The 25,028-nt window shown below is 39.5% G+C and overlaps 1 protein-coding gene across 4 annotated transcripts in view; it reads left to right on the plus strand.

Moving 5' to 3' along the window:
- LOC149172223 (protein HEAT INTOLERANT 4-like) overlaps window positions 1-25,028 on the plus strand; it is a 123,651-nt gene that overhangs the window by 6,861 nt on the left and 91,762 nt on the right. For all 4 annotated transcript variants that reach the window (XM_089424262.1, XM_089424263.1, XM_089424265.1 and 1 more), the window contains exons 5-8: window positions 434-487; window positions 691-754; window positions 938-996; window positions 1,102-1,226. In XM_089424262.1, the coding sequence (XP_089280388.1) occupies window positions 434-487; window positions 691-754; window positions 938-996; window positions 1,102-1,226 (302 nt within the window). The remainder of the gene's footprint in view (window positions 1-433; window positions 488-690; window positions 755-937; window positions 997-1,101; window positions 1,227-25,028) is intronic.

The raw sequence follows: 25,028 nt of genomic DNA on the forward strand, positions 1-25,028 counted from the left end.
CGATACATGTCCACCCTTTGTATTTCTGTACACACTTTGGACAGAAATATTTTCATGTGCATTTGAAAATTTACTATGACTCTAAAAGTATTGATGCTTTGTGCTTCGGTGATTTTCTCATCTTATGTAGGCACTCATGACGAAAATATGTAAGCTTGAGTGCTATGCCTTGATACACGTCAACCCTTTGTAATTCTGTACGCACTTTGGACTGAAATATTTTAATGTGCATTTAAAAACTTACTATGATTCTAAAAGTATTGATGCTCTATTTCAATAGAGCTGTGAATGGCATTGCATACTTATTTTGCATTTTGAGATGCCAACTTGGGTTGGGGATGAGGTCATTTGTGTAGGTATACTAGATACAAAATTACTACCCCTTCCACTACACTAAATAACTTTTCTAACTGTATCTGGTGTTAATGTACAGTGGGATAAGCTGGATACCCTTTACAAGATCCAGTGGGATTTTTCAAACTTGGAGGTAAGCATTAAGTTGGCTTGGTACGCTTGTTTCCACTTAAATCCAGTTATTTTCCTTATTGTGAAAATTTTTCTCCTATGATTTGGGAGTGTGGGATTAATGTTATTTTTCGTGTCTACAGCTTTTGGTGTATTGTCTATTAGTGTCTCATAAAGTTATTTCATTGTTACTTACCATTTATAATTTCCTCTAATTGTTTCCAGAATGCTCTTGAAGAAGGTGGGCTACTTTATGGGAAGAATGTTTATCTTTTTGGCTGTACAGAACGTAAGCCCTTGTTATTTTGTCTCCAATTTAGAGTTTGTAATTTACTTATTTTTTCTTTTCATTTTCAAGAGTTCAATCATTAGTAGGATTAAGGGCCATGCCTTTGTTCTAGAGCATTCTAGAGTTCGTTTTTCTCCATGAATTTTAACTTGGTATAGGCGTTATCTTTCCTTCTTTGTGCAGCTCAACTTGTACCTTTTGAAAACCAATTAAAAGTGGTCCACATACCAGTCACTGTGGCGGTATGCTTTTTGGCTTTCATATCTTTTTCTTTTGAAGCATTTTTATGTCAAGTCTTTAGTAATTTGATTATAAATTGCAAGCCTTAAAGCCTTATTTCTAGGCAGGTTGTTTCATCATTTCCTCCGTCTGATAAGATTGGCATCAAGTCTGTTCAAATGGAGGGTGAAACTATAGTGCCAATGAAGGAAATGAAGATGGATTGGGTTCCTTACATACCATTCTATGATAGGTATATCCAAATGTCCATTGATTTGGTGATATTTTGCACATAATTGTATATTGAAATGAAGTTTATGCTGCTATCATAGGTATATCCAAATGTCCATTTATTTGGTGATATTTGAACATAATTGCATATTTAAATGAAGTTTGGTAAGCTGCTATGATAGATATATCCAAATGCCCATTTATTTGGTGATTATTCTGCATATATTGTATATTTAAATGAATTTTGATAAACTGCTATTGTAGGTGTTAACACTCCACCATCTGGTTCCAAATATAGACTATGGAAGAGTTTATACTTGTAAGTGGAAGAGCTAAAGACAACTAGAGAGTACACTGTCACCTTATACAGTCTATCTGCATTTTGGGTTAGTGCTTACTAACATCAAAGGTGAATCCATATTCAATATGAAAAGAAAGTATGAACATGGAAGACCAAAAACACTTTCAAATAGCAATTATATTTGCTGTTATATATGAATCAGACCTGAATTCTAAGTTACATCAATATGAACAGCAAGCAGTAGTGCAGATTTAAACCTAATAATGAACTTGTGCCTTGGAAATCATACAAATTATGTTAGAATGCTTCAATTATGCCCATAAAAATTCAGATCTCCATATAAAAATATAAAATATAGCAAGCTTTAAATTTGGAAATTAGCAACATTGACCTTAGTGCCTTCATTCTGTGGGCAATGAAGTAGAAAATTGGGTAGAAAATCAATTAAGTGGGAGAAATTCCCAAGGTTAGTTAGAATGCTTCAATTATGCCCATAAAAATTCAGATCTCCATATAAAAATGTAAAATATAGCAAGCTTTAAATTTGGAAATTAGTAACAGTGACCTTAGTGCCTTGATTCCGTGGGCGATGAAGTAGAAAATTGGGTAGAAAATCAATTAAGTGGGAGTAATTCGCAAGGTTTGCAACTTTGCAAACATTCAAGTAAGGTGAGCAAACACATCCAACAATTGGGATTTAGTTTCCAAATAAGATGGTACCTTTATTCCAAAGCTGCAAGTACTCCAATGTTTGGGGATATTGGCTAACTTCAAAGCATAGGGATGTCAAATCACTTCCAAAGAACCTTCTCTCATGAATGATCAAGGATGAACTTCAAAGCACTCTAAGGGTTGTCAAATCACTTCCAAAGTACCTTCTCTTATGAATGAGCAAGGATGAATTCATGTGAACAAGATGAGAGCAACCTCTAATTGTCAATGACTAGTTTGGGTGTGAAGACAAGAGAAGTCAAACAATCACCTATCTCACCAACAAAAAGTGACTCTCTCTCCCTGCTACCTCTCTAGCCTTTATAGGACAAGCAAAGAGTTGTACAGATAAGAAGGATAACATAAGTGTAAGAAAAGCCTTCTCAACTAGGGTGCATGGGCAATATGATGCAGGAGCATCCAGCTAAGGGAGGTCATGGCTGGAGTGTTTGCAAAGATAGAAGGATAAATAAGTGTAAGAAAAGCCTTCTCAACTAGGGTGCATGGGCAATATGATGCAGGAGCATCCAGCTAAGGGAGGTCATGGCTGGAGTGTTTGCAAAGATAGAAGGATAACATAAGTGTAAGAAAAGCCTTCTCAACTAGGGTGCATGGGCAATATGATGCAGGAGGAGGTCATGGCTGGAGTGTTTGTCTTTGCAAAAAGAAGTAGTTTCAGTTAGTTTTTTTTAATTTTCATTTAAATTTCTAGTTAATGGTATTTCGGACTTTATGTTAGGTTTGACACTATTTCAGCCCACTATTTGTTTTTGTTTACATCCTTTTTATTTTTGTTTTTGTTTAAAAATTTACTTTTAGAATATAGTCAAGAAAGAACAGTTATCAAGGAATAACTGAATGTAACTACTGTCAGTTTAATAACTGTACAATGATCTTTACAAAAGAAAAGAGGAAAAAAACCACTGTAATTATCATCATAGTACTGAATAGAAACACACATGAAATCATTCTGAAAACAAACAAGAAACTCTGAATCCATAAATTGCAGCCTTAGTATTTTTTTTCCTAACTTAACAAAGATCCTTTATCCATTTTATAACGAAGACAGAGAACGAATAACTAACACATGAGCAAAAAAGTATGCGGAAAAGTTCAACAAAACAACGGAGTGAGCGTGCAGAAGAATCAAGTAAATCACTGTCGAAGGAATATACAAATTCCTACAGGTACCAACAGAACTCATAACATTTCCTTTTACTATTTAATTATAAAAAAGAAATCACTGTGTATATATATCGATATCGAATACCTACAGTCCAAGATACAGCTGCCCAAAAATACGGCTAAGTTACAGAACAGAGGTCTTGTACAACAGTGCCAAACAAAACTTCGAGTTTCCCACGGGACCAACATGAGCACAGTCTCCTAAAAACATAAATACAGTCGCATATACAACAACAGCCTGGAGGCATAAATTACAGGCTACGAACTAGGGAGGGAGGTCGAAGCCACTGCCCTCGAAAATAGACCAAGAAGCATAACCCTTCAAACAAATTGACAGAGGAACAACAAGGTGCGACCCTACCCAATACTTGCGTAGGTGTTAAGGCACGCGACCAGCCAATAGCGAGCCCAGCTCCATTTCCTGTCACGGCCACCAAAACGAAGCCGTCAACAACCAAGAGACGGAGTCATGAAACAAGAAAACTGAAGACGGACTCGAGGGTTAGGGAAGGCTCACTTACCAGAGCCGAGTTTTGCTAATGGAGGAAGGAAGCCGCAGGCCAAGGCCACAGTCGCAGAGCGCCCACTGCTCGCCAGGAGCAAGAACAGTCAACAATAGTCGAAAACGAGGCAGAATGTTAAAACATGGAGGGAGAGAGCTTACCTCTATTTAGATCCTGGAATAACATTGAGAGTTGAGCTGCCCCACAACCATGACCTGCAGAAAATAACCAAATTTACAGTCAAACAGCGAGGCGAACATCTGAAAACCAGTAGCATAATCGAAACCAGAGAACAACAAGGACCCAAGACCATAACCAGAGCCTAATAAACAGAAACCCACCACTGAGACCAGGGGTCTCGAAACTTCAGAACAAGGTGTAGAACAGAGGACATTGCCGAGTGTGTAAGCGAAACCTTGAGGAGCAACGACCTGAGACAAAGTGGAAACACTCACCTCGATGGCGCAACAGAAGACTGGAACAACAGTGGAATGAGCTGAGCGAGGGTTTCTTGTGTACAGTAAGAGGTCGGAGGAGCGAGCCCCAAGATCAGAACACTTGTCCTCAAATCAATCAAACCACAGTACCGCGCTTTAAAACCACACATCAAAACAAATCATCCACGAAATCCAAATAAATGATATGTCGTAGGTAATCAGGGTAGGGTCCCATCAATTTTTGGTATCAGAGCAGGTTATAGTTAATTGTTTTTTTTTACAAAATGGAAGTCGGAAGAAGAGGTCGTGGCAGAGCTAATTGAAGGGTAGTAGATGAAGGATTGAGGGAAGAGATTAGGATCCTGAATGCCTGTTTGGCAGCAGGAAGGAGAAGGGATCTTGAAGGAGGAGACGACAGTGATGAAGAAGCTGCAGTTACGACAGATGGATCAGATGAGGAAGGACCTGAAATCAAATTGTTAAGGTTAGTTTTATTGGCTAGTAGTAAGCCAAAGCCTGAGATTTCAAACTATGATGGTAGTTTGTCCACAGAAGTGCTGTTGGACTGGATTAGTGAGTTAGACAAATACTTTGAATGTGAGGAGATCAACGAAGATAGGAAAGTTAAATTCGCTGCCACCAAGTTAAAAGGACATGCGGCCTTATGGTGGGACAGTGTCCAAGCAGAAAGGAGAAGATCAAATAAGTTACCTATTAAAAAGTGGACCAGAATGGTCGCCAAGATGAAGGGTAAGTTTTTGCCCAAAGATTACCAGATTGCTCTGTATCGACAGGTGCATAATTTGAAGCAGAGAGGAATGACAGTGAAAGAATATACCGGAGATATTTTATCGGGTGAATCTGAGAGCTGGCTACATTGAAGACACACCCCAGAAAAGACAACAAGGTTTGTGAATGGCTTAAGGCTGGAGATATTAGACGAGATAAGTATTCTTTCTCCAAAAAAGAAAAGATTGCAAGGAAGCAGAATGCCAGAAGAGGATGTGGATCTGGCAGAGGGAAAGGACAATCCTTTTGCAAAGGAAGGATTGCCAACAATAGTGAAGAAGGTAGTAGTTCAAAGACCTCAGGGACAACATAAAAGGAAGGTAGCACTAGGGGAGGAAGGCCATACCAGAGAGGAAGGGGTAATGGCAGAGGTAGAGGGGCTGCCTACCAGTGTTACAAGTGTCACAAGTGGAGGCACAAGTCCTTTAAGTGTCCAGAAGGCGAACAGGCTGGACAAAGAGGAGCATATGTTACTCAAACAGAGGAAGCAGAGGCACCGCCCCAAGAGGTAGAGAATGTACCGGAGACAGGACAGGCCTTAGTCTTGAATAAGGTACTGCTGAAACCGGCAAAGGAGACAGCTGAACAAACCCAGAGAAAGGCATTTTTCGGACTGTGTGCAAGTCACATGGAAAATGCTGCACACTGATTATAGACAGTGGAAGCATTGATAATCTGGTTGCAACAGAGATGGTGGAGAAATTGAGTTTGAAAAAGTTGAAGCACCCAACTCCCTATAAGGTGTCTTGGTTACAGAAAGGTCATCAACCACTAGTTGATGAGCGGTTTGAGGTGGAGTTCCATATTGGCAAGTATAGGGACAAGGTGATTTGTGACATCATGCCCATGGATGTGTGTCATATTCTACTAGGTAGACCATGGTAGTATGACCGAAAAGTTGTTCATGACGGAAAAACAAACTGTTACAAGTTTGTCAAGGATGGGATTAAGCATACCCTAGTACCCATCAAGGAAGAAGAAACAACAGAAACTAGTGGGACAAAAGTGCTGCTGATGGGAGGAAAAGAATTTTTAAAACAGATTGAAGATAATGAGATAAAGTATGCCGTTGTAAGGAGACCGAGAGCAGTGTTGTTGCACACTGAAATTTCTGACTTACCTGAAGAAATCCAGGATTTGTTGCAGGAATTCAGCGACATTGTGGTGGATGATTTACTGGATAAGTTACCACCAAAGCGGAGTATCAGTCATCACATAGATTTCATTCCCGGAGCTAGTTTACCAAACAAAGCTGCTTACCGGATGAGTCCTAAGGACAATGAAGAGATCAGGAAGCAGGTACAGGAATTGTTGGACAAAGGATTGATACGGGAAAGTTTAAGTCCCTGTGTGGTTCCGACAGTTTTAGCTCCCAAGAAAGGAGGCGAGTGGCGGATGTGTACGGATTCGAGAGCAATAAATAAAATTACTATCAGGTACAGGTTTCCATTGCCACAAATGGATGACATGATGGACTGCTTGAGTGGAGCAGCATATTTTTCGAAGATAGATATGGAGAGCGGATATCACCAAATTAGAATAAGAGAGGGGGACGAATGGAAAACAACTTTCAAAACCAATAAAGGTATGTATGAATGGCTGGTGATGCCATTTGGGTTGAGTAACACCCCTAGCACTTTCATGCGCCTGATGAACGAGATGTTGAAGGAGTTCATTGGGAAATTCGTAATTGTGTATCTTGACGATATACTGATTTTCAGCAAGACCAAGGAAGAACATTTTCGACACGTTAGATATGTTCTGGAGAAGTTGCAGCAAAATAAGTTGCTGATAAATTTTAAAAAATGTTCTTTCTTTCTTTCAGGAGTTAGTTTATTTGGGTTTTGTGATTGCAGAAAATGAGCTGAAAATGGACCCAGAAAAAGTTGCAGCTATACTTAGCTGGCCATCCCCTAAGAGTCTGTTCGAAGTTCGGAGTTTTCACGGGTTGGCAAGTTTCTATCGCAAGTTTATAAATAATTTTAGTGGAATCTGTGCACCCATGTTGGATACCATCAAAAAGGCAAGTCAACCTTTCCATTGGACTGAAGCTGCAGAGAAGAGCTTCCAGATATTGAAGAAGAAGATCACTGAAAGGCCAATTTTGAGGTTGCTTGATTTTAACAAACTTTTCCAAGTTCGTTGTGATGCCAGTGGTACAGCCATTGGAGTCGTACTCAGCCAAGAAGACAAAGCAATAGCTTATTTCAGTGAAAAATTAAATGAAAGCAGGCAAAAATATACACATCTTACGACAAGGAGTTTTATGCCGTCGTCCAAGCCTTGAAGCATTGGAGACATTATTTGTTGGGTAATGAGTTTGTCTTGTTTTTTAATAATTCTGCATTACAGTATGTTATGCAACAACATAAGCTGAATCATAAACACACAAAATGGGTGGAGTACTTGCAGAGTTTTACATTCGTATTGAAGCATATCAGTGGTCAAGCCAACAAGGTAGCAGATGCACTAAGCAGAAGAGTTTTACTCTTATAGGAGAGCACGATACAAGTGTTGGGTTTTGAACACCTGAAGGACTTGTATCAAATAGATGCAGATTTCAAGGAGGCTTATGAAGCCTGCCAAAATCCCTTGTTGAGGAATAATAGTCCATGGCTGGACTATAACTTGCAGGAGGAGTTGCTATTCAAGGGAGGACAGTTGTGTGTTCCAGAATGTTCGATGAGGGAGAACATCATCCGGGAAAAACATAGTGGAGGTCTAGCTGGACATTTCGGCATTGATAAGACCTTGGATCAGCTCAGTCATTTTTATTACTGGCCGAAGATGCGAAGAGATGTGCAACGATATGTGACCAGGTGTAAGATATGTCAATTGGCGAAAGGGCACAGTCAGAACACGGGGTTGTATACACCCTTACCTATTCCAAACAGACCGTGGGATTCAGTCAGTCTGGACTTTGTCCTGGGTCTGCCAAAAACACAGCGGGGTTTCGATTCCATCATGGTGGTGGTGGACCATTTCTCCAAGATGGCACACTTCATCCCTTGCAGGAAAACCAGTGACGCTACCCATGTAGCACACTTGTTTTTCACTGAAGTCGTCAGACTGCACGACTTACCCAAGTCCATTGTTTCCAACAGGGATGTGAAATTCACAGGACATTTCTGGCGCACCTTGTGGAAAAAGCTGGATACAAAGTTAAATTTCAGCTCCGCTTATCACCCACAGACTGATGGGCAGATGGAGGTGGTGAACAGAAGCTTAGGAAACCTGCTGCGAAGTCTAGTTTGGGAAAATTCACGAATGTGGGATTGTGTACTTGCCCAAGCGGAATTTGCTTACAACGATTCACCAAATCGAAGCACACGAAGTAGCCCTTTCTAGATCTTGTATGAAATGCATCCCCGAGGAGTGCATGAGTTACGAGATTTGGGACAATTAGAGAGAAGAAGTGCTGACGGGGAAGATTTCGCAAGAGCAATTAATGACCTACATGAGCAGGTGAAGTCAAAATTACAGGACAATAGTCAAAGGTACAAACAGAAAGCAGATCTGAAAAGACGGGAGGTACAATTTAACGTAGGGGATCAAGTCCTAGCGCATCTGCGCAAAGAAAGATTCCCTAAGGGCGAATACAATAAGTTGAAATTTAAGAAAATTGGACCTTGCAAAATTTTGCGTAAGTTTTCTGCAAATGCCTATGAGCTGCAATTGCCTCCAGGTATAGGAATATCGCCCATCTTTAATGTGGCGGATTTATTCCCATACACTGCCAGTCCTGAAGGGGACAGTTCGGCGCAGCCAAAACGGGATACCCAGGAAGAGAGTAGTTCGTGGATGAGACAAATGCCTTCAGCTCAGCCACTTGAAATCGAAGGAATCCTCGATACACAGGTGGCCAGGCGGACTCGAAGAAAGGAGTACCTACAGTACCTCATCAAGTGGAAGAACCGCCCTATTGAGGACAGTTTGTGGCTTGACGCAGGACAGATACAATGTGCAGGGTATTCTATTGAGGAGCTCATGGACCGGAGCCATGAATTTTCATCTACCCCGGGAGCCTGATGCAGGAGCATCCAGCTAAGGGAGGTCATGGCTGGAGTGTTTGTCTTTATAAACAGAAGGAGTTTTAGTTGGTTTTTTTAATTTTCATTTAAATTTCTAGTTAACGGTATTTCGGACTTTATGTTAGGTTTGAGGCTGTCTCAACCCACTATTTTCTTTTGTTTACGTCCTTTTTATTTTTGTTTAAATATTAACTATTAGAATACAGTCAAGAAAGAACAGTTATCAAGGAATAACTAAATGTAACTAGTGTTAGTTTAATAATCGTACAATGATCTTTACAAAAAAAAGAGGAAAAAAACTACTGTAATTATCATCATAGTACTGAATAGAAACAAGCATGAAATCATTCTGAAAAAAAACAAGAAAGTCTGAATCCATAAATTGCAGCCTGAGTATTTTCTTCCTAACTTAACAAAGATCATTTATCCATTTTATAACGAAGATAGAGAATGAATAACTAACACAGGAGCAAAAAAAGTACGCGGACAAGTTCAGCAAAACAACGGAGTGAGCTTGCAGAAGAATCAAGTAAATCACTGTCAAAGGAATATACAAATTCCTACAGGTACCAATAGAACTCATAACATTTCCTTTTACTATTTAATTATCAAAAAGAAATCACTGTGTATATATATCGATATCGAATACCTACAGTCCAAGATACAGCTGCCCAAAAATACAGCTAAGTTACAGAACAGAGGTCCTATACAACAGTACCAAACAAAACTTCGAGTTTCCCACGGGACCAACAAGAGCACAGTCTCCTAAAAACATAAATACAGTCGCATATACAACAACAGCCTGGAGGCATAAATTACAGGCTACGAACTAGGGAGGTCGAAGCCACTGCCCTCGAAAATAGACCAAGCAAGAAGCATAACCCTTCAAACAAATCGACAGAGGAACAACAAGGTGCGACCTAACCCTAGAAGATGAAACCCCAAACTGTGGGCCCCGTTTGGGTAAATTGGTACATCAACTTCCCGAGGTCGTAACTTTGGCATATCATCTCCGTTGGACGTGTACAATATCTCGTTAGAAATATCTATCCGAGAACTACAACTTTGGGAAGAGCAACATGGGTGGACCCATGTTGCTCCCATTTTTCCAAAAAAACGTCATTTAGGGCCTCAAAATGGCTCCGAAAGTTTAGGACCCGAAAAATTGCTAAAAATAGTAAACTGTGCTACAATTAAGGAAACTGAAAAGCTGAAAGAAACAATGGTGGGGGTCCAAGTGGACTTGGCAGGTGGCCACCAATATCCACCTGGATCATCGACAAGAGCAAAAACAGTGAACGATAGTCGAAAACGAGGCAAAATGTTAAAACATGGAGGGAGAGAGCTTACCTCTATTTAGATCCTGGAATAACACTGAGAGTCGAGCTGCCCCACAACCATGACCTGCAGAAAAGAACCAAATTTACAGTCAAACAACGAGGCAGACATCTAAAAACTAGTAGCATAATCAAAACCAGAGAACAACAAGGACCCAAGACCATAACCAGAGCCGAATAAACAGAAACCCACGATTGAGACCAGGGGTCCCAAAACTTCAGAACAGGGTGCAGAACAGAGGACATTGCCGAGTGTGTAAGCGAAACCCTGAGGAGTAGCGACTTGAGACAGAGCGGAAACACTCACCTCGACGACACAACAAAAGATCGGAGTAATAGTGGAATGAGCTGAGCCAACGTTTCTTGGGTACAAGAAGAGGTGGGAGGAGCGAGCCCCAAGACCAGGACAGTTGTCCTCAAATCAATCAAACCACAATACCGCGCCTTAAAACCACACATTGAAACAAATCATCCATGAAATCCAAATAAATGATATGCCATAGGTAATCAGGGTAGGGTCCCATCACAATACAACGAAAACCATTCATAACAGATCAAACCTTATTACGAATAAGCCTCCACATGTCATGCACTCCATCTCTAGGAATAAATAGGATGTGTAAATAAGGAAAATTTACAAAAGATTCCTCCAATTCATCTACTCCATCTCGAGATCATGGTAGCATGTGTAAAATAACGATACTCCAAGCATGTGTAAAATAAGGATACTCCAAGAAAAGCTCCTCCAACTCAAAAATAGCCTCCTACACTCATGTGCTCCACTCCTAGGAAAATAACAGTAGTAAGTGGTTACTGTGAGAAAAAAAGAAAAGCTCCTCCAACTCAAAAATAGCCTCCTACACTCATGTGCTCCACTCCTAGGACAATAATAGTAGTAAGTGGTTACTATGAACAAAAAATCTGAGGATAAATAAGTTAGGGAAAATCATTCTCAACTAGGTTGTGTTGAGAAATCAAGTTTATGGGAAATCATTCTCAACTTGGTTGTGTTGAGAAATTAAGTGTGGTGAAGTCTAACACCTAATTTCTCTTCTTGATAATTACTTGTGAATATTAGATATCTTCATATTACTTATTACGAGATGTCTTCTTCATTAAGCAATTATACAAATGATGTTTGATCTTTTAGGAAAATATAAAGATCACAAAGATAGAAGACACCAAAATTAGTAGCCACGGTAAAACCCTTGGCTAATAGCCAACCCAAAAGGGGAAAACCCAACAATCAAACTTCCACCAAGATACCAAGTCCAACCCTCCTCCAAGTCACCTCTATAAACTGTTCCAAATATGGTTAACATTTTGAAATTAGGGGTTGAATTAAGCCTGCAACTACCTCAAAATTTTTGGCCTCTTTCATAGAAAGACCTCCACATGTACAAATTGCAATAGTTAAAGATTTGGTCAACAAAAGGAATATTCTTCTAGTTTTGACTTGCTTTCTCTCTCCTTTGACTCAACTTCTTCTTTCCTTTGCTTGGTTCTGAAATTGCTTCTTGTGAATTTGTTCCAAGTAGGTCGAACTATCTTATATATATAACCCACAAGGGGAAAACCCAATGATCAAACTTCCACCAACCAAGATACCAAGTCCAACCCTCCTCCAAGTCACCTCTATAAACTGTTCCAAAATATGGTTAATGTTTTGAAATTCGGACCTACAACAAGGGGTTGAATTAAGCTTGAAACTACCTCAAAATTTTTGGCCTCTTTCACAGAAAATTAAACCTCCACATGTGCAAATTGCAATAGTTAAAGATTTGGTCAATAAAAGGAATATTCTTCTAGTTTTGACTTGATTTCTCTCTCCTTTGACTCAACTTCTTCTTTCCTTTGCTTGGTTCAAAAATTGCTTCTTGTGAATTTGTTCCAAGTAGGTCGAACTATCTCTTATATATAGCTATCCAGGAGGATTGAATTGGGGTGTCTCTTGGAGGACTAGACTGACTTGGCCTAATGACCAAAAATAAAATTCAAATATCTTTTTCTTACAAATGTCTAAATGGTGTTGATATCTAGCACACTGTTAAAATTGGCAACTAGGGCCAAACTCCACCTTGGACAACTCATATGATGGAGATGATATTTTCATTGGATTCCTCTTTTTGAGAGGTGGAAGATTGATCTAAAGATCATCTTGTTTGGATGAGCAGAAGTGAGATTTTGAATTTAATTCTCACACATGCAAATTGTCAAGGTCGGCCAAAAGTCTAATGTACGCTCAAGAAGCCCAACAGTGGTGTCTCTTCACCCTCAACGTTGTGTATAAATAGGAGAGACCTTTTCCTCATTTGGACACTATCACTCAACACGTCTTTCTCTTTCCTCTCCTCATTGGTTTGTATAGCAAAGGAGCAACTCTTCTTCTTTCCCGTTGACTTGGGTTGACTGAATCATCTTGTTTGGATGAGCAGAAGTGAGATTTTGAATTTAATTCTCACACGTGCAAATTGTCAAGGTCGGCCAGAAGTCTAATGTAGGCTCATGAAGCCCAACAGTTGTGTCTCTTCACCCTCAACGTTGTGTATAAATAGGAGAGACCTTTTCCTCATTTGGACACCATCACTCAACACATCTTTCTCTCTTTCCTCTCCTCATTGGTTCGTATAGCAAAGGAGAAACTATTTTACTTCTCACGTTGACTTGGGTTGACTGAATATTGCAGGACTGTTTTTGGGCCATTTGTAGGGACGTTGACCAATGTTGACTGAGGGTTAAATCACCTCCTTTGATTGCGATTTTTAGGCAGATAATTTGATCTTTTGAGGCTACACGAAAATCAAGGTATTTGGCGCAGGTTGACTTGCGTTGATCGCATGACCTTTAACCATAGCGTTGAATCTGATCTTTTGAGGCCGTATCTCATGGCATGAAAATCGAGGTATATGGAGTAGGTTGACTTGTGTTGACCGCAGGACCTTTGACCACAGTGTTGACTGAGAATTTCAGGATTGTTTTGGGTTGATTCTGATTGTCTTTGGAGGCTGAGTTGACTCGGTTTGACCAAGCTCATTTGGAGGAGATTTTTTGTTGGTAAGAAGATTTGATCAAAGGGTCCGTATCTCATGGCACGAAAATCAAGGTATATGGAGTAGGTTGACTTGTGTTGACCGCAGTGTTGATTGAGAATTTTAGGATTGTTTTGGGTTGATTCTGATTGTCTTTGGAGGCCGAGTTTATTGGGTTTGACCGAGCTCATTTGGGGGAGATTTTTTGTTGGCAAGAAGATTTGATCAAAGGGTTTCCCTACATTGGGGTTTTTCCTTGGTATTCGCCAAATATTGTGTCCTCTTGTCTTGGCTTGTCTTCTGCTTATTGTTTATGTTCTATCTGCATTTACTATCAATGTTAATGTGATTGCTGACCTGGAAATTGATATTGGGCTAATAAGAAAAATTGAAGTAAATTACTCTAAAGCATAGAACATACCATTGTTATCTAAAATTGACACACACAAACTAAAAACATTTTCTTCAACAAATTACTCTTATTGATGATTAGTTAGCATTAATTACATATTCATTATCCATTATTAGTAAGTAGTTATACAAAAGAAAATTCAACCATTAACATATGAAAAGAGCAGTGAAGATAACAATGCAACAAAGAGACAAGAGACACAGAAATTAGGCTTGAGGCCAGGGCAAAACAACAGAAGGGGGAAACCTAAAAAGCTTTCCTTATGAGAGAATATTCATTTAATCAAGTACATCAACCAAAAAGAGGGTATTAAGAAAGATTTGAGTCCTCCCACAAGTGACAATAGTTCCTCAGAAATTCGGCCTCCAAACCTTCATTCTCAGGATTTGAGTCCTCCCACAAGTAACAATAGTTCCTTAGAAATTCGGCCTCCAAACCTTCCTTCTCCTTCGTTAGAATAAGGATCTTATGGGAAAAATCGAATACCCAAATAAGGAGCAAGTGTCTCTTATATATAGTCATCAAGAGGGGGTCGAATAGGTGCCTCTAAGGGGCCCAATTGACTTGAACAAAAGGGAGGTCGACTAACAATTTTGGAGGCAAAAATATAAATATAAATTTTCCAATTTCTTCCTTTTATTTTCATTCATGGAAACACTGACCATGGCTACAATTTTTCAACACTCTCTCTTAGCAAGGGAGATATTTTCATTCTCTCTCATATGTCTCATCATAAGGAAAGCAACCAACATCACAATCCAGTTTCAACAGTCCCTCTTAGTATGGGAGGGATACTTCAGTTGTAACATAGATCTCATCTCGGTTGAACAATGATTTCTCGATCCACAATTGATGATGGAATTCATGTCTCATCATCTCATGACGATGGAATTCATGTCTAATCATCTCATCTCAGCTGAATAATGATGTCTTGATCCATATAAGAAGAATGATCCATAATTGAGATAGGGGAAATCAATTCACCAAAATTGATTCCATGGTTGTCATATATGACCTTGGTAAAGATCACACGCCTTATTTTCCTTGACTGATTCTCAACGTAGTAGAACACTTGCATCCAACACTTAGGGAGATCAATTTACCACAACCAATTCCATGTTAGTCGTGTCTGACCTTGGCTAGATAGGTGGCAATCCCAGCAAGATTAACCATCTCATCATGGCCCTTTGTCAATAATGACATGAAGGCGATTTGCGAGTAGGATGCATACAGGGGCATGTACTTAGCCAAGTCCTTGGCTCTAAGGAGTACCCTCACACCCAGGAGCTACTCTGCTCATTCCCTAGACCAAGTCCATAAAGTTTGGGGGAAGAGCACATGCTCAATGTTTTCAATCAACAGTGTTCCCTCTCAAGGAGGGATACATTCTCTTGCACTCCAAGTTGAACTCTGAAGAACAAAAACTTTACTTTGGGCAATGGCTTGGTGAGAATATCCGCAACCTGCTCATTTGTTGAGATGTGTTGGAGCCACATCGCTTCTCTCTTTGTACCATATCTCTGATGTAGTGGTACCTGATCTCGATGTGCTTTGACTTGTCATGGAACATTGGATTCTTTGAAAGTCTTATCCTGCTTTGATTGTCACAATATATCACAATTGTACCTGGCACATGACCAAACAACTCTACAAGGAGCTTTCATAACCACATTGCTGCACAACTAGCCATACTAGTTTCAATATACTTTGCCTTGACTAAATTGAGAGTGACATATCTCTTTGATTCCTGCTCATTCAGGAAATCATGGTAGATCCCAATCTAAAGCAACCTCTTGATGTGCTCTTCTTGTCAGTAACAACCAATTTGCATCTGTATAGCCATGTAGTCTCATATCATTATCAGAGACATACCTAAGTCCATGATTGATTTCAGTACAAATCACACATGCCAACAAACAACTTCCATTGCTTCACAAACTAGCTATGCAATAGAAACATTGTTGAAAATTGGCAACTAGGTCCAAATTCCACTTTGGGTAGCTCCTTTAAAGAAGATAATTGTGGCATTAAATTCCTCTTTTCGAGAGGACCAAAATCGACCTAAAGATCGTCGAATTTGGATAAGGAGAAATGGGTTTTTGAATTTATGACCTCCCATATGCAAATTGTCAAAGTCACCTTCACCTCCATGTAGGCTCATAAAACCCAATCGACATGTCTCTTGACCCTCACCAATTTGTATATATAGAGGTGTCCTCCAACCTTATTTTACACATGAAAAAGGCTTCATTATGTCTGAGGCAGTCGAGCTTTTGGAGGAGGTCAAAGGGCTTCTTGTTTTTGGGCCTCTCTTCTTCATCAGGGCTGAGATTCTTTTGTTGGGTGAGCCACAGGTATCAAGGGAAATTTTGGCCAATGTATATGGGTCTATTTGTCACAGTAGGATCAAAATCAAGTACAGTAAATGAGGCCGAGTTTTGTAGGATGAATAATAAGGAAGAAATTCTCTCATTGTATTACCACACGTCAGATCAACTGCTTTAGGAAGGGCTGCAACTCTGCTCTTGATTAGGAAGTCGAGTCGCTTATTTTCGGTCCAGATCATCTCTAAGGGTCAGCGAAGGTTAGTTCCTTCTATGTCAGGGTTAGCTGCAATTGAAAGAAAGTGCTATGAACAAGTTAAGTAAGACAACAACTAGAGCCTTTCTGCTCTTGATTAGGAATTCGAGTCACTTATTTTCGGTCCAGACCATCCCTAAGGGCCAACGAAGGTGAGTTCCTTCTATGTCAGGTTAGCTGCAACTGAAAGAAAGTGCTATGAATAAGTTAAGTAAGACAACAACTAGAGCTTTGGACCCTCTATCTTATCTAAGGTTGGTCCTCAACTAGCAACCAGCAGCCCATTTGCAGCCACCAACTAGCTCATTGTGCTATTTCTCTGTCACTTGAGCGAACCATGTGATCCCTCACCCATCTGTCATGATTGTATGTTTGAAGGTGGGCCTCTCGAACCTAAAGGTATGCCTTGTCATTTGGTAGTTGAGTACTGTAGTTTACTTATCTTGGAAACTTTTGGGCATGGATTAATGGGGGGATTCAACGGAAAGAGTGGGTTGGGTCTGTGCTCTTGTCCCCTAGACCTTTTTTGGACGTTACCCTTGGATCTTAGTCCCATGGGATCTCTTTTACTAACTTTTGGGTTTTAGGGATGGTACTACATGGAAAACCCTAATTTTGGTTGTGTGGTCCCGCTCCCTCATCTACATATATCACTCCCCTTCGTTCATTATAACCCCATTCATCATTTTTCCCACTTGGGTCCACATTCCTCCACTAGGTCCACATAGGGTTAGCCTCCCCTTCCCCTTGTCCACATCTTGGGTCGGGCCTAGAACGATGCCTTGGAGGTTGATGTAGCTAAAAAGAAAAGAAAAAGCATAATTGGCCACATTCAAAAGGAAAATGTACCACAAAATGCTAAAGATGGTTGGGATAAAAACATTTAGCACGTGGGCAAAAGCTTATACATGAGCTCTACCCCATTCCCATGGCCATCACCCTGGTTCCTATAGGCCCTAGATGAGCCTCCTCTATCATTTAGGAATCCCTTGGTGGGCAATGAACCACCCTACCTTTAAGGAGATATCCACTGCTATACCTTACACATCATGCTCTTATCCCTTGAGCCTCGAGCAGTTAATCAAGAAAAATCATAAAAGGAAAAAGTCACATGAAGAAGGGTGGAAAAATCAAGGTCGGCGTATCTCATGCACCATGATTGCTTCCTCCTGTTATCACTTAGAATTAAAAAAAAAAATTTCTATGCATATAGTTGTTTGTCCTAGTCCAAGTACAAAGGTCTGTGTCAAGTTGATTTCATCTTATATGTCTTTCTTAGGATTTGAGTGTTAAAGTTCTTAACTTAAACCATACTCGACTCCCATTGGTTCTAATTCATCCATCATTGTTCCATAGTCATGTTTTATCCATGCCCGAGTCATCGTGTCTTTTAGTGATTTCGCAGCGTAAATCCCATTGGCCAGTTTCGCAGTGCAATTATGGTTTAGCGATTTCGCAGCGCGTAATGATTAGGCCGTTTCGCAGCGCACTATTAGAATTTCAAACTAACAGCGCTGTGAAATCATGGATTCGTGCTTTTTGCAGCGAATCTTTCCTGAGAGGTCAAGTCTGTTATCCGAGTCATCAGTTGTGTCCACTCATGTCAGTTTTTGTACCTCATGTTTGAACACTCATTTGCCACTATCCCACTACTAATTCTGTCAACATGCACAGAAATATCATTCTTAAGGGATTTTACCGTGCATGTACTTAATGATAGTCGTAAATGCTGCATGAGTGACAAAGAATTTGGATTTCAAGCGAGGCTGAATTAAAAAGAACTGAACTACAATTGCAACTGAAGCTGTTAGACTCTGTGTGTGTGAAGATTTTGAAAGGAAAATGGAGAGGAAAGAACACAGATCCGGTAAATACCAGAGGACTGAACCTGAGGGCTTGGATATAGCGTTGAGGGATGAAGGTGTGAAGAAAGCGTTCAAAGATGCCGGCTGTTGGAACTTTTGCAAGAAGCTACAAGGAGGACATGCGCAGGTAACCAAAGAATTTGCGCTTAATTTCACTGGGTTAAATTCAAAAATTGCTATGCTAGAGGTCCAAGTTTCTCCAGAAGCCATAGCTGCTGTGACAGAGATCCCAAGAGGGTGGGAAGAATGGTTTAAAAATTCTAAATTTGATATGAACCCTTGTAAAGAGTTTCTGAAGGAGGCATATGTAAACGAAGACTTAACAAAAGCAGTGCCCAGAAATTATGTAAAGGAGCATTATGCTCTTCTTCTCACCTGCATTCAAAAATACTTGACCTGTGAAGGTAAATACAATAAGGTCTATTCTTACCATTTCAAACTGCTCTTGCATTTCACGGGAAAAATCTCCATAGACATCCCTTTCTATTTGTTTCGTAGTCTGAGTAAAATGTGTGATAAAGTGCAGCTAAGGAAAGAGGACTGTGAAACTTCTTTGTTTCATCATGGGTTGAAAAAGTTGCTAGTTTTAGATGGTCTCCAGAAGATAGGCAGAGACTGGAATTCGTTTATTTTCATGGCTGGTTTCCAAAGCAAGACTGGCCTTACTCCACAACCAGTCAAAGAATTCACAATAGCTGAGCTCCAGAAAGAAGCAAGAGCTAAAAAGCAAACCAAAACACAACTAAACAAACCAGTGAAGCCACTAATCATTCAGGATCAACCTCAGCAAACAACAAAGGGAAAAACTCATGATAAGAAGACTGTTTCTGAAACAAGTAGAGCTGAAGCAGTTTCAAGAGTAAGGACAAGAAGCCAGATAAACAAAGAAAAGGGCAAAGCCATAGCTGTGGAAGAAAGCCCAACATCCAAGGCAAGCTTGAATGATTTATTACAGGCCATTGAACTCGAGCAGTTTGAACCAGTTCATATTGATTTGACACAGTCATCACCAGAAACTGCCAAGAAGTCTAAAGCCTCAAAAAAGCTCAAGTTCGATGAGCCAGGTGAGGAATTCATTGTAAAACCCAGAAGACCTATTACAAGGAAGCAAGTAAAAGAAGCACTGTCAAAGATAGAGGCAATCGAGAGAGTTAGGCAAAATAATGCAAGCAGAACAATCATCACATCTCAAGAAGATAGTATAGCAGTCATGAAGAGCCAATTAGAAGCAGCCCAATATGAGATTGCCAGGTTGAAGCAAGCAGTTAGAAAACATGCAGATGTGTATACAAAATATCGTAAAGCTCTGTGGGGTGAGACTAAAATTTTTCAAGACCAGATGAATTCAGTAGTTGATGGCCATGCACAATTTCACACATGGACAGTGCCAGCCATCAAAGAGGCCCAGTTCGATAGAAAAATAAATATGCAATTAAGGGCTGAGAATAAAGTTCTGAAGAAGAAGATTGAAGACCTAAAGGTACAGCTGTACCAATTATCTGCTAATTGAATTTTCTCTTCAAGAGAGGTTTTGTTCCAAATTTTTGTCAAATCTGCTTAATCTTATTGTTTTAAAGACATATAAATCCCTGCTATACATATGTAAACTCAGAGGAAGTTTTGGCAATCAAATATTTCGGTGATAAAGGTATCGGGTAAAAGCATGCTGTTTTAAATAATTCAGCAGTTTCGTAGCGCGCTACGAAACTGCTGAAGGTGATGATTTTAGCATAGAACAGGCAGTCTTGTATTTTGAACGGAAATTTTGGAAAGGAAAAGCCAAAGGAGTATACAAGATATCAGCGGGAACGACAATAGCCAATCAGAACAATACAGGTGGAGGATTTAAAAAGGTGAAATATTTCAACCCATTTTCAAAGTTCTGTGATATCCCCGTTGTCACCGTTCAAGAGGTAGCAAATCTTTTGCATACAAAGACCTTTTGCTTGCACACATGTCAATCGATGCAGCTCACAACACATCCAGAACGTGGCAGGGTTCCATATTATGGGTTATTAAAGGCTAGAGACATGCTTGGTACATTCGAGCATTTTGAGGGAAGATGGAGCCGAAAGGTAAGGGGAATCTCCTAATACTTCTGAGCAGTTGAAAGGTTCAGCGTTCAAGATCACTATGGAGTATTAAACATCCAGCTCAGCCAAGTCGAAAGAGGACCAGGTGTCAGAGAATAAGAAGAAGACATTATGCATGCGAAATGGAGTTAGAGTTACAGTTAGTTTAGAACTCTTAAACACTACAGTCAGTTCCTTATTGTAATTATTAGTTAGTTTAATAGCTAATAGGTGTCATTAGAGGCAGTTCTCGAGTTCCCCTCATGCTGGAGGAGGAAGCTCGAAGTAGTTAGAATAAGGATTCTATATATAGCTGGAACATCTATGTAATGAGGGTTGGAGATTTTATAAAACAGAGGACTGTTTTGGCTTATGTAGAAAGACAGAGTTCAGTAATATAATAAAAATGCTTTTCTTCTCAGGATTCATAAAGTGTTTCTATGTTCAAGATGTATGGTTTTGCTTTATCCTTGATCTATTTTACAGTTTCATAAATGTGTAATCACTCAGAATTCACTTATGCTGCTCTGATTTCCTGTGCACATTCATGAACTGTGGTTTTCTAAGAGTTGTGTTTTGAACATTTAAATGCCACATGCCCTGACTTCTATGTAAAGGCTGTATCATTATTTGCTGAAGTTTTATTGACTCCATAGGCCCAATGGAAACTTATGTAATGTTTGTCCAACCTTCATATTTGTCACTGTTATTTCACAAGAGTTAGCCCTCTTACTTTTTAATCAAAATCAATAACCTTTTGAGAGAGCCCTCTCAGGCTAAGGAGGCTAAACCTTAGTCAAAAGATTGGTTTGAAACAGTTACACTGAGATAGTCTGATCAGCAGCCTATCAGGGTCCTATTTTGGTGATAACATTTTGGTGCGTCTGCCGGGAGCCTGAAGATTATTCATTCCCGAAATCATGAAGCTGAACTTCTGAAGGTAGCAGGAGCTCAAAAGGATTTTCGAGGCTGCATTCTACCTTGGTGACTCCATTCAATCTTAAAGTTTAAAAGGTGGCTTCGAGAGGAAGATATACAAGGAGTAATCATGACCCAGATCCACCTACTCCTGTGGATAACCCAAACATCATCTCAAGGAGCAGGCAAAGATTTTCTGATATACCAGGTACCTCATCTGTATCAAAATCTTTGTTTCCTGAATTTTCTAGAAGTCCTGAAGATAAGATTGTAGATGATAAAATTCATGAGGTATTGTTGAGGTCTGAGAACGAAGAAGAGCGTATTGGAATCATCTTGGATTTACAAAAAAGAGGCATTGATACTTCATCTTTAGTGTCACAAAAGGATAAAGAAGAGTTTTGGGAAGTTGTTACTTCAGAATTGCTATTAGAGGAAGAGGACTTGAATCAACTCAAAGAGCTTGACCCTTTTGAAGTTTTGCTCAAATCTAAAGCTGGTTTACCTCTCCCAAATTGGAGTTCTTTTGTCAGTGGTTTACAAAGTCCAAATAGCCCTTTTCGTACCCATACTTTATCTTCTGCTTCTGCTAGTCCAAATAGTCCTCAGACAACATCTCATACTAGTTCTGGTTCCATTGGTCATACAATACCTGTTATCACTGCTCCTCCATTCACTATGGCTATACCTGCTAGGTATGCCCCTCTAGCTCTCCCTGCTGTTTTGCATGATCTTCCTAGTAAATATGCTGCCAGAATTCCAACATGGGGAGGAGATGAAGATATTACAGCCGAGGAACATGTGGATAGGTTTAATGATTTTGTTGACAGAGAAGAGGTGGATGATGAAGATGTAAAATTAAGACTGTTTGCTCAAACTTTCATTGGGGAAGTCAGAAAATGGTTTAAAGCCCTTGGAGCTGGTAGCATTCGTAGTTGGGCTGAATTTGAAGATAGCTTTCTGAGGAAATGGGGAAACAGAACCAACCCTGTTCAAGCCCTCACCGAATACAATAATCTAAGAAGAGCTCCAGATGAAACTGTCCAAAACTTTTCTAAGAGGTTTAATAAAACATATAATTCTATTCCAGCACATTTGAAACCTCCTGGAGCTTTGGCACAGTTAAGATATGCTGAGTCATTTGATTCAGATTTCTCTCTTTTACTCAGAGAAAGAGAGTCTGCCACTCTTGCTGATATGCAGAATGATGCAATTAAAGTAGAAGTTAATATGCTTGCTGCTAAGAAATCAAAGATGGCAAAGACAAAGATAAAGGAAGAAGAGAAGCCTTCTACCTCTGCTCAAGAAGACAAGTTTGAAACAATGATGAAAACCATGGAGAAGTTGATGGACCGATTAGCTCTTGGGAATACTTCTGCTCCCCAAGCACAACAAAAACCTCAATTTAGGAACCCTCAATTCAGAAGGCCTCAGAATCAGCAAAGGCCAAGAGACAACAGAAATCAGCAGGCAGGTCCTCCAGTGAGACCTCCTTTCCAACAAAACTTGGTGGATGAAGAAGAAGAACCTGAAGTCCCTGAGGAATCTATCCATTGCTTTGATGAAGAAGATTCAGGAATTTTCTTAACTAAGGAGGAACATGATGAGTCCAGCATGACAAAATCAGAGGAAGAGCCTTCAGATTTCTTAAAGGGTTATCAGCATGCTATATTTGAGATACAGAAGCAGTACAATCTTAGGAATAGAGATGTTCCTATTACAGCAAACAAAGCACAGCCCAAGAAGAATATCTCAAAGGCAGTTGAGGATAAAAAGGAAAAATCAAAGGTGGTTGAAGGTAAAGGTGATTCCCCTCTTGATAAAAAGGATATTCAAACTCCTTCTCCTTCTAAAGAAATTGAAAAGTCTACTTCTGTTTTTAGCATTGAGAATGAGATTGCAAAAATTAAAATATCAGTTCCTTTCAATGAAATTCTCAAGGTAGACAAATACAGAAGCAAGATTGTTGAAATGCTTAATTCTCCACCAGGAGTGGCTGATATCCTAAATGTACAAGAGGATAATCCTATTATCTGTTTAGGTCCAAGACTTGAGGATGAACAAAATGATGAGTTTCCCCCCTTTTACATAAGCATTAATATTCATGATATGACTTTACATAATGCTATGTTGGATTCAGGGGCATCACATAATCTCATGCCTAAGGTAATTATGGAAAGACTGGGGTTAGAAGTAACTAGACCATACAAGGACTTATTTTCCTTTGATTCAAAGAGAGTTCATTGCATTGGTTTAATAAAGGATGTTGTTGTGGCACTCACACAAATCCCAGCAAAAACAACTGTCATGGACATTGTTGTTGCAGATATTCCACCTAAGTTTGGAATGCTCCTTTCAAGGTTATGGGCAACAAAAATTAAGGGTACCATGCAAATGGATCTAACATATGCTACCATCCCAGTGTTTGGTGAACAAAGGAGGTTGTATCGTGAAACAAGGATGGCCTACATGGTAAGCAACAAAGATAAGCCTCAAAATTTTCCTATTTACTCATGTGATACTGGTCTTGGATCAGCTATCCTTTTCAGTGAATCAGTTGAAAAAGAATCACAAGATGAATATGCAGAAAATCAGTGTCAAGGAGGACAGCAAGGAGATGAAAAGGATATCATGGGCTGCTGGTCATTGTATTTTGATGGAGCAGCAGGAAAAGAAGGGGCAGGAGCTGGTATTTGGATCACTAGTCCAACTGAAGAAAGTAAGTTTCTCTCATATAAATTAAACTTTGATCGTACCAATAATATGGCTGAGTACGAATCTCTAGTTTTAGGTTTGGAAGCCTTGATAAAGTTGAAAGCAAAAAACATTGCTGTTTGTGGAGATTCCGAATTGATCATTAAACAAGTACAAGGTACATATCAAACTAAGGATGCAAGGATGAGAGCATACAAAAATTTAGTGTTGGAACTGTTGGAAAAATTTCAATCCTATTCCTTCAGCATCAAAACTAGAGATCAAAATTCTATTGCAGATTCTCTCGCTGTTTCAGCTAGTCTCTTTATTATTCCCAAGCATTCTTCTGAAAGCTATGAAGTAGAGGTTCGCCATAGACCGGCCATACCAGATAATATCATAAATTGGCAAGTCTTTGAGGATGATCAACAGGTAAGGAATTTCATTGAATTAAAAGAGGAGTTTGAGCACAATCAAATAGATCAACAGAATATGTTAACAGAGTCAAGGGGAAGTTCTGAAGTTTTACAGCTACAAAACAACTTAATCCCTAAAGGCCTCATTCCCCTTGAAAAATTATTTGATCAAAACGATGTATTCAAAGCACCAAGGCTGCAAGCTAATGAAGAGGAAATAGAAAACTGTAATTTAGGTGACTCAGTTGTGCCTAAAATAGTCAAGATTTCAAAGTTCCTTTCAGCTGATATGAAGAACAAATATGTTGAAATGATGAAAAAATTCATTGATGTTTTTGCATAGAGCTATGCTGATTTGAAACAATATGATTCTTCAATCATACAACACACCATCCCTATTAAGCAGAATGAGAAACCTTTTAAGCAGAAGCTAAGAAGGATTAATCCTCTACTAATGCCACTGATTGAAAAAGAAGTGAAAAAGCTTTTTGATGCCAAAATTATTGTTCCAATCAGATTCTCAAATTGGCTTGCTAACTTGGTA

The sequence above is a fragment of the Pinus tabuliformis genome, chromosome 4_2, assembly GCF_031772625.1.
Source record: "Pinus tabuliformis cultivar Carrire ecotype Pingquan chromosome 4_2, CPIR1, whole genome shotgun sequence".
In the NCBI taxonomy this organism is placed as follows: Eukaryota; Viridiplantae; Streptophyta; class Pinopsida; order Pinales; family Pinaceae; genus Pinus; species Pinus tabuliformis.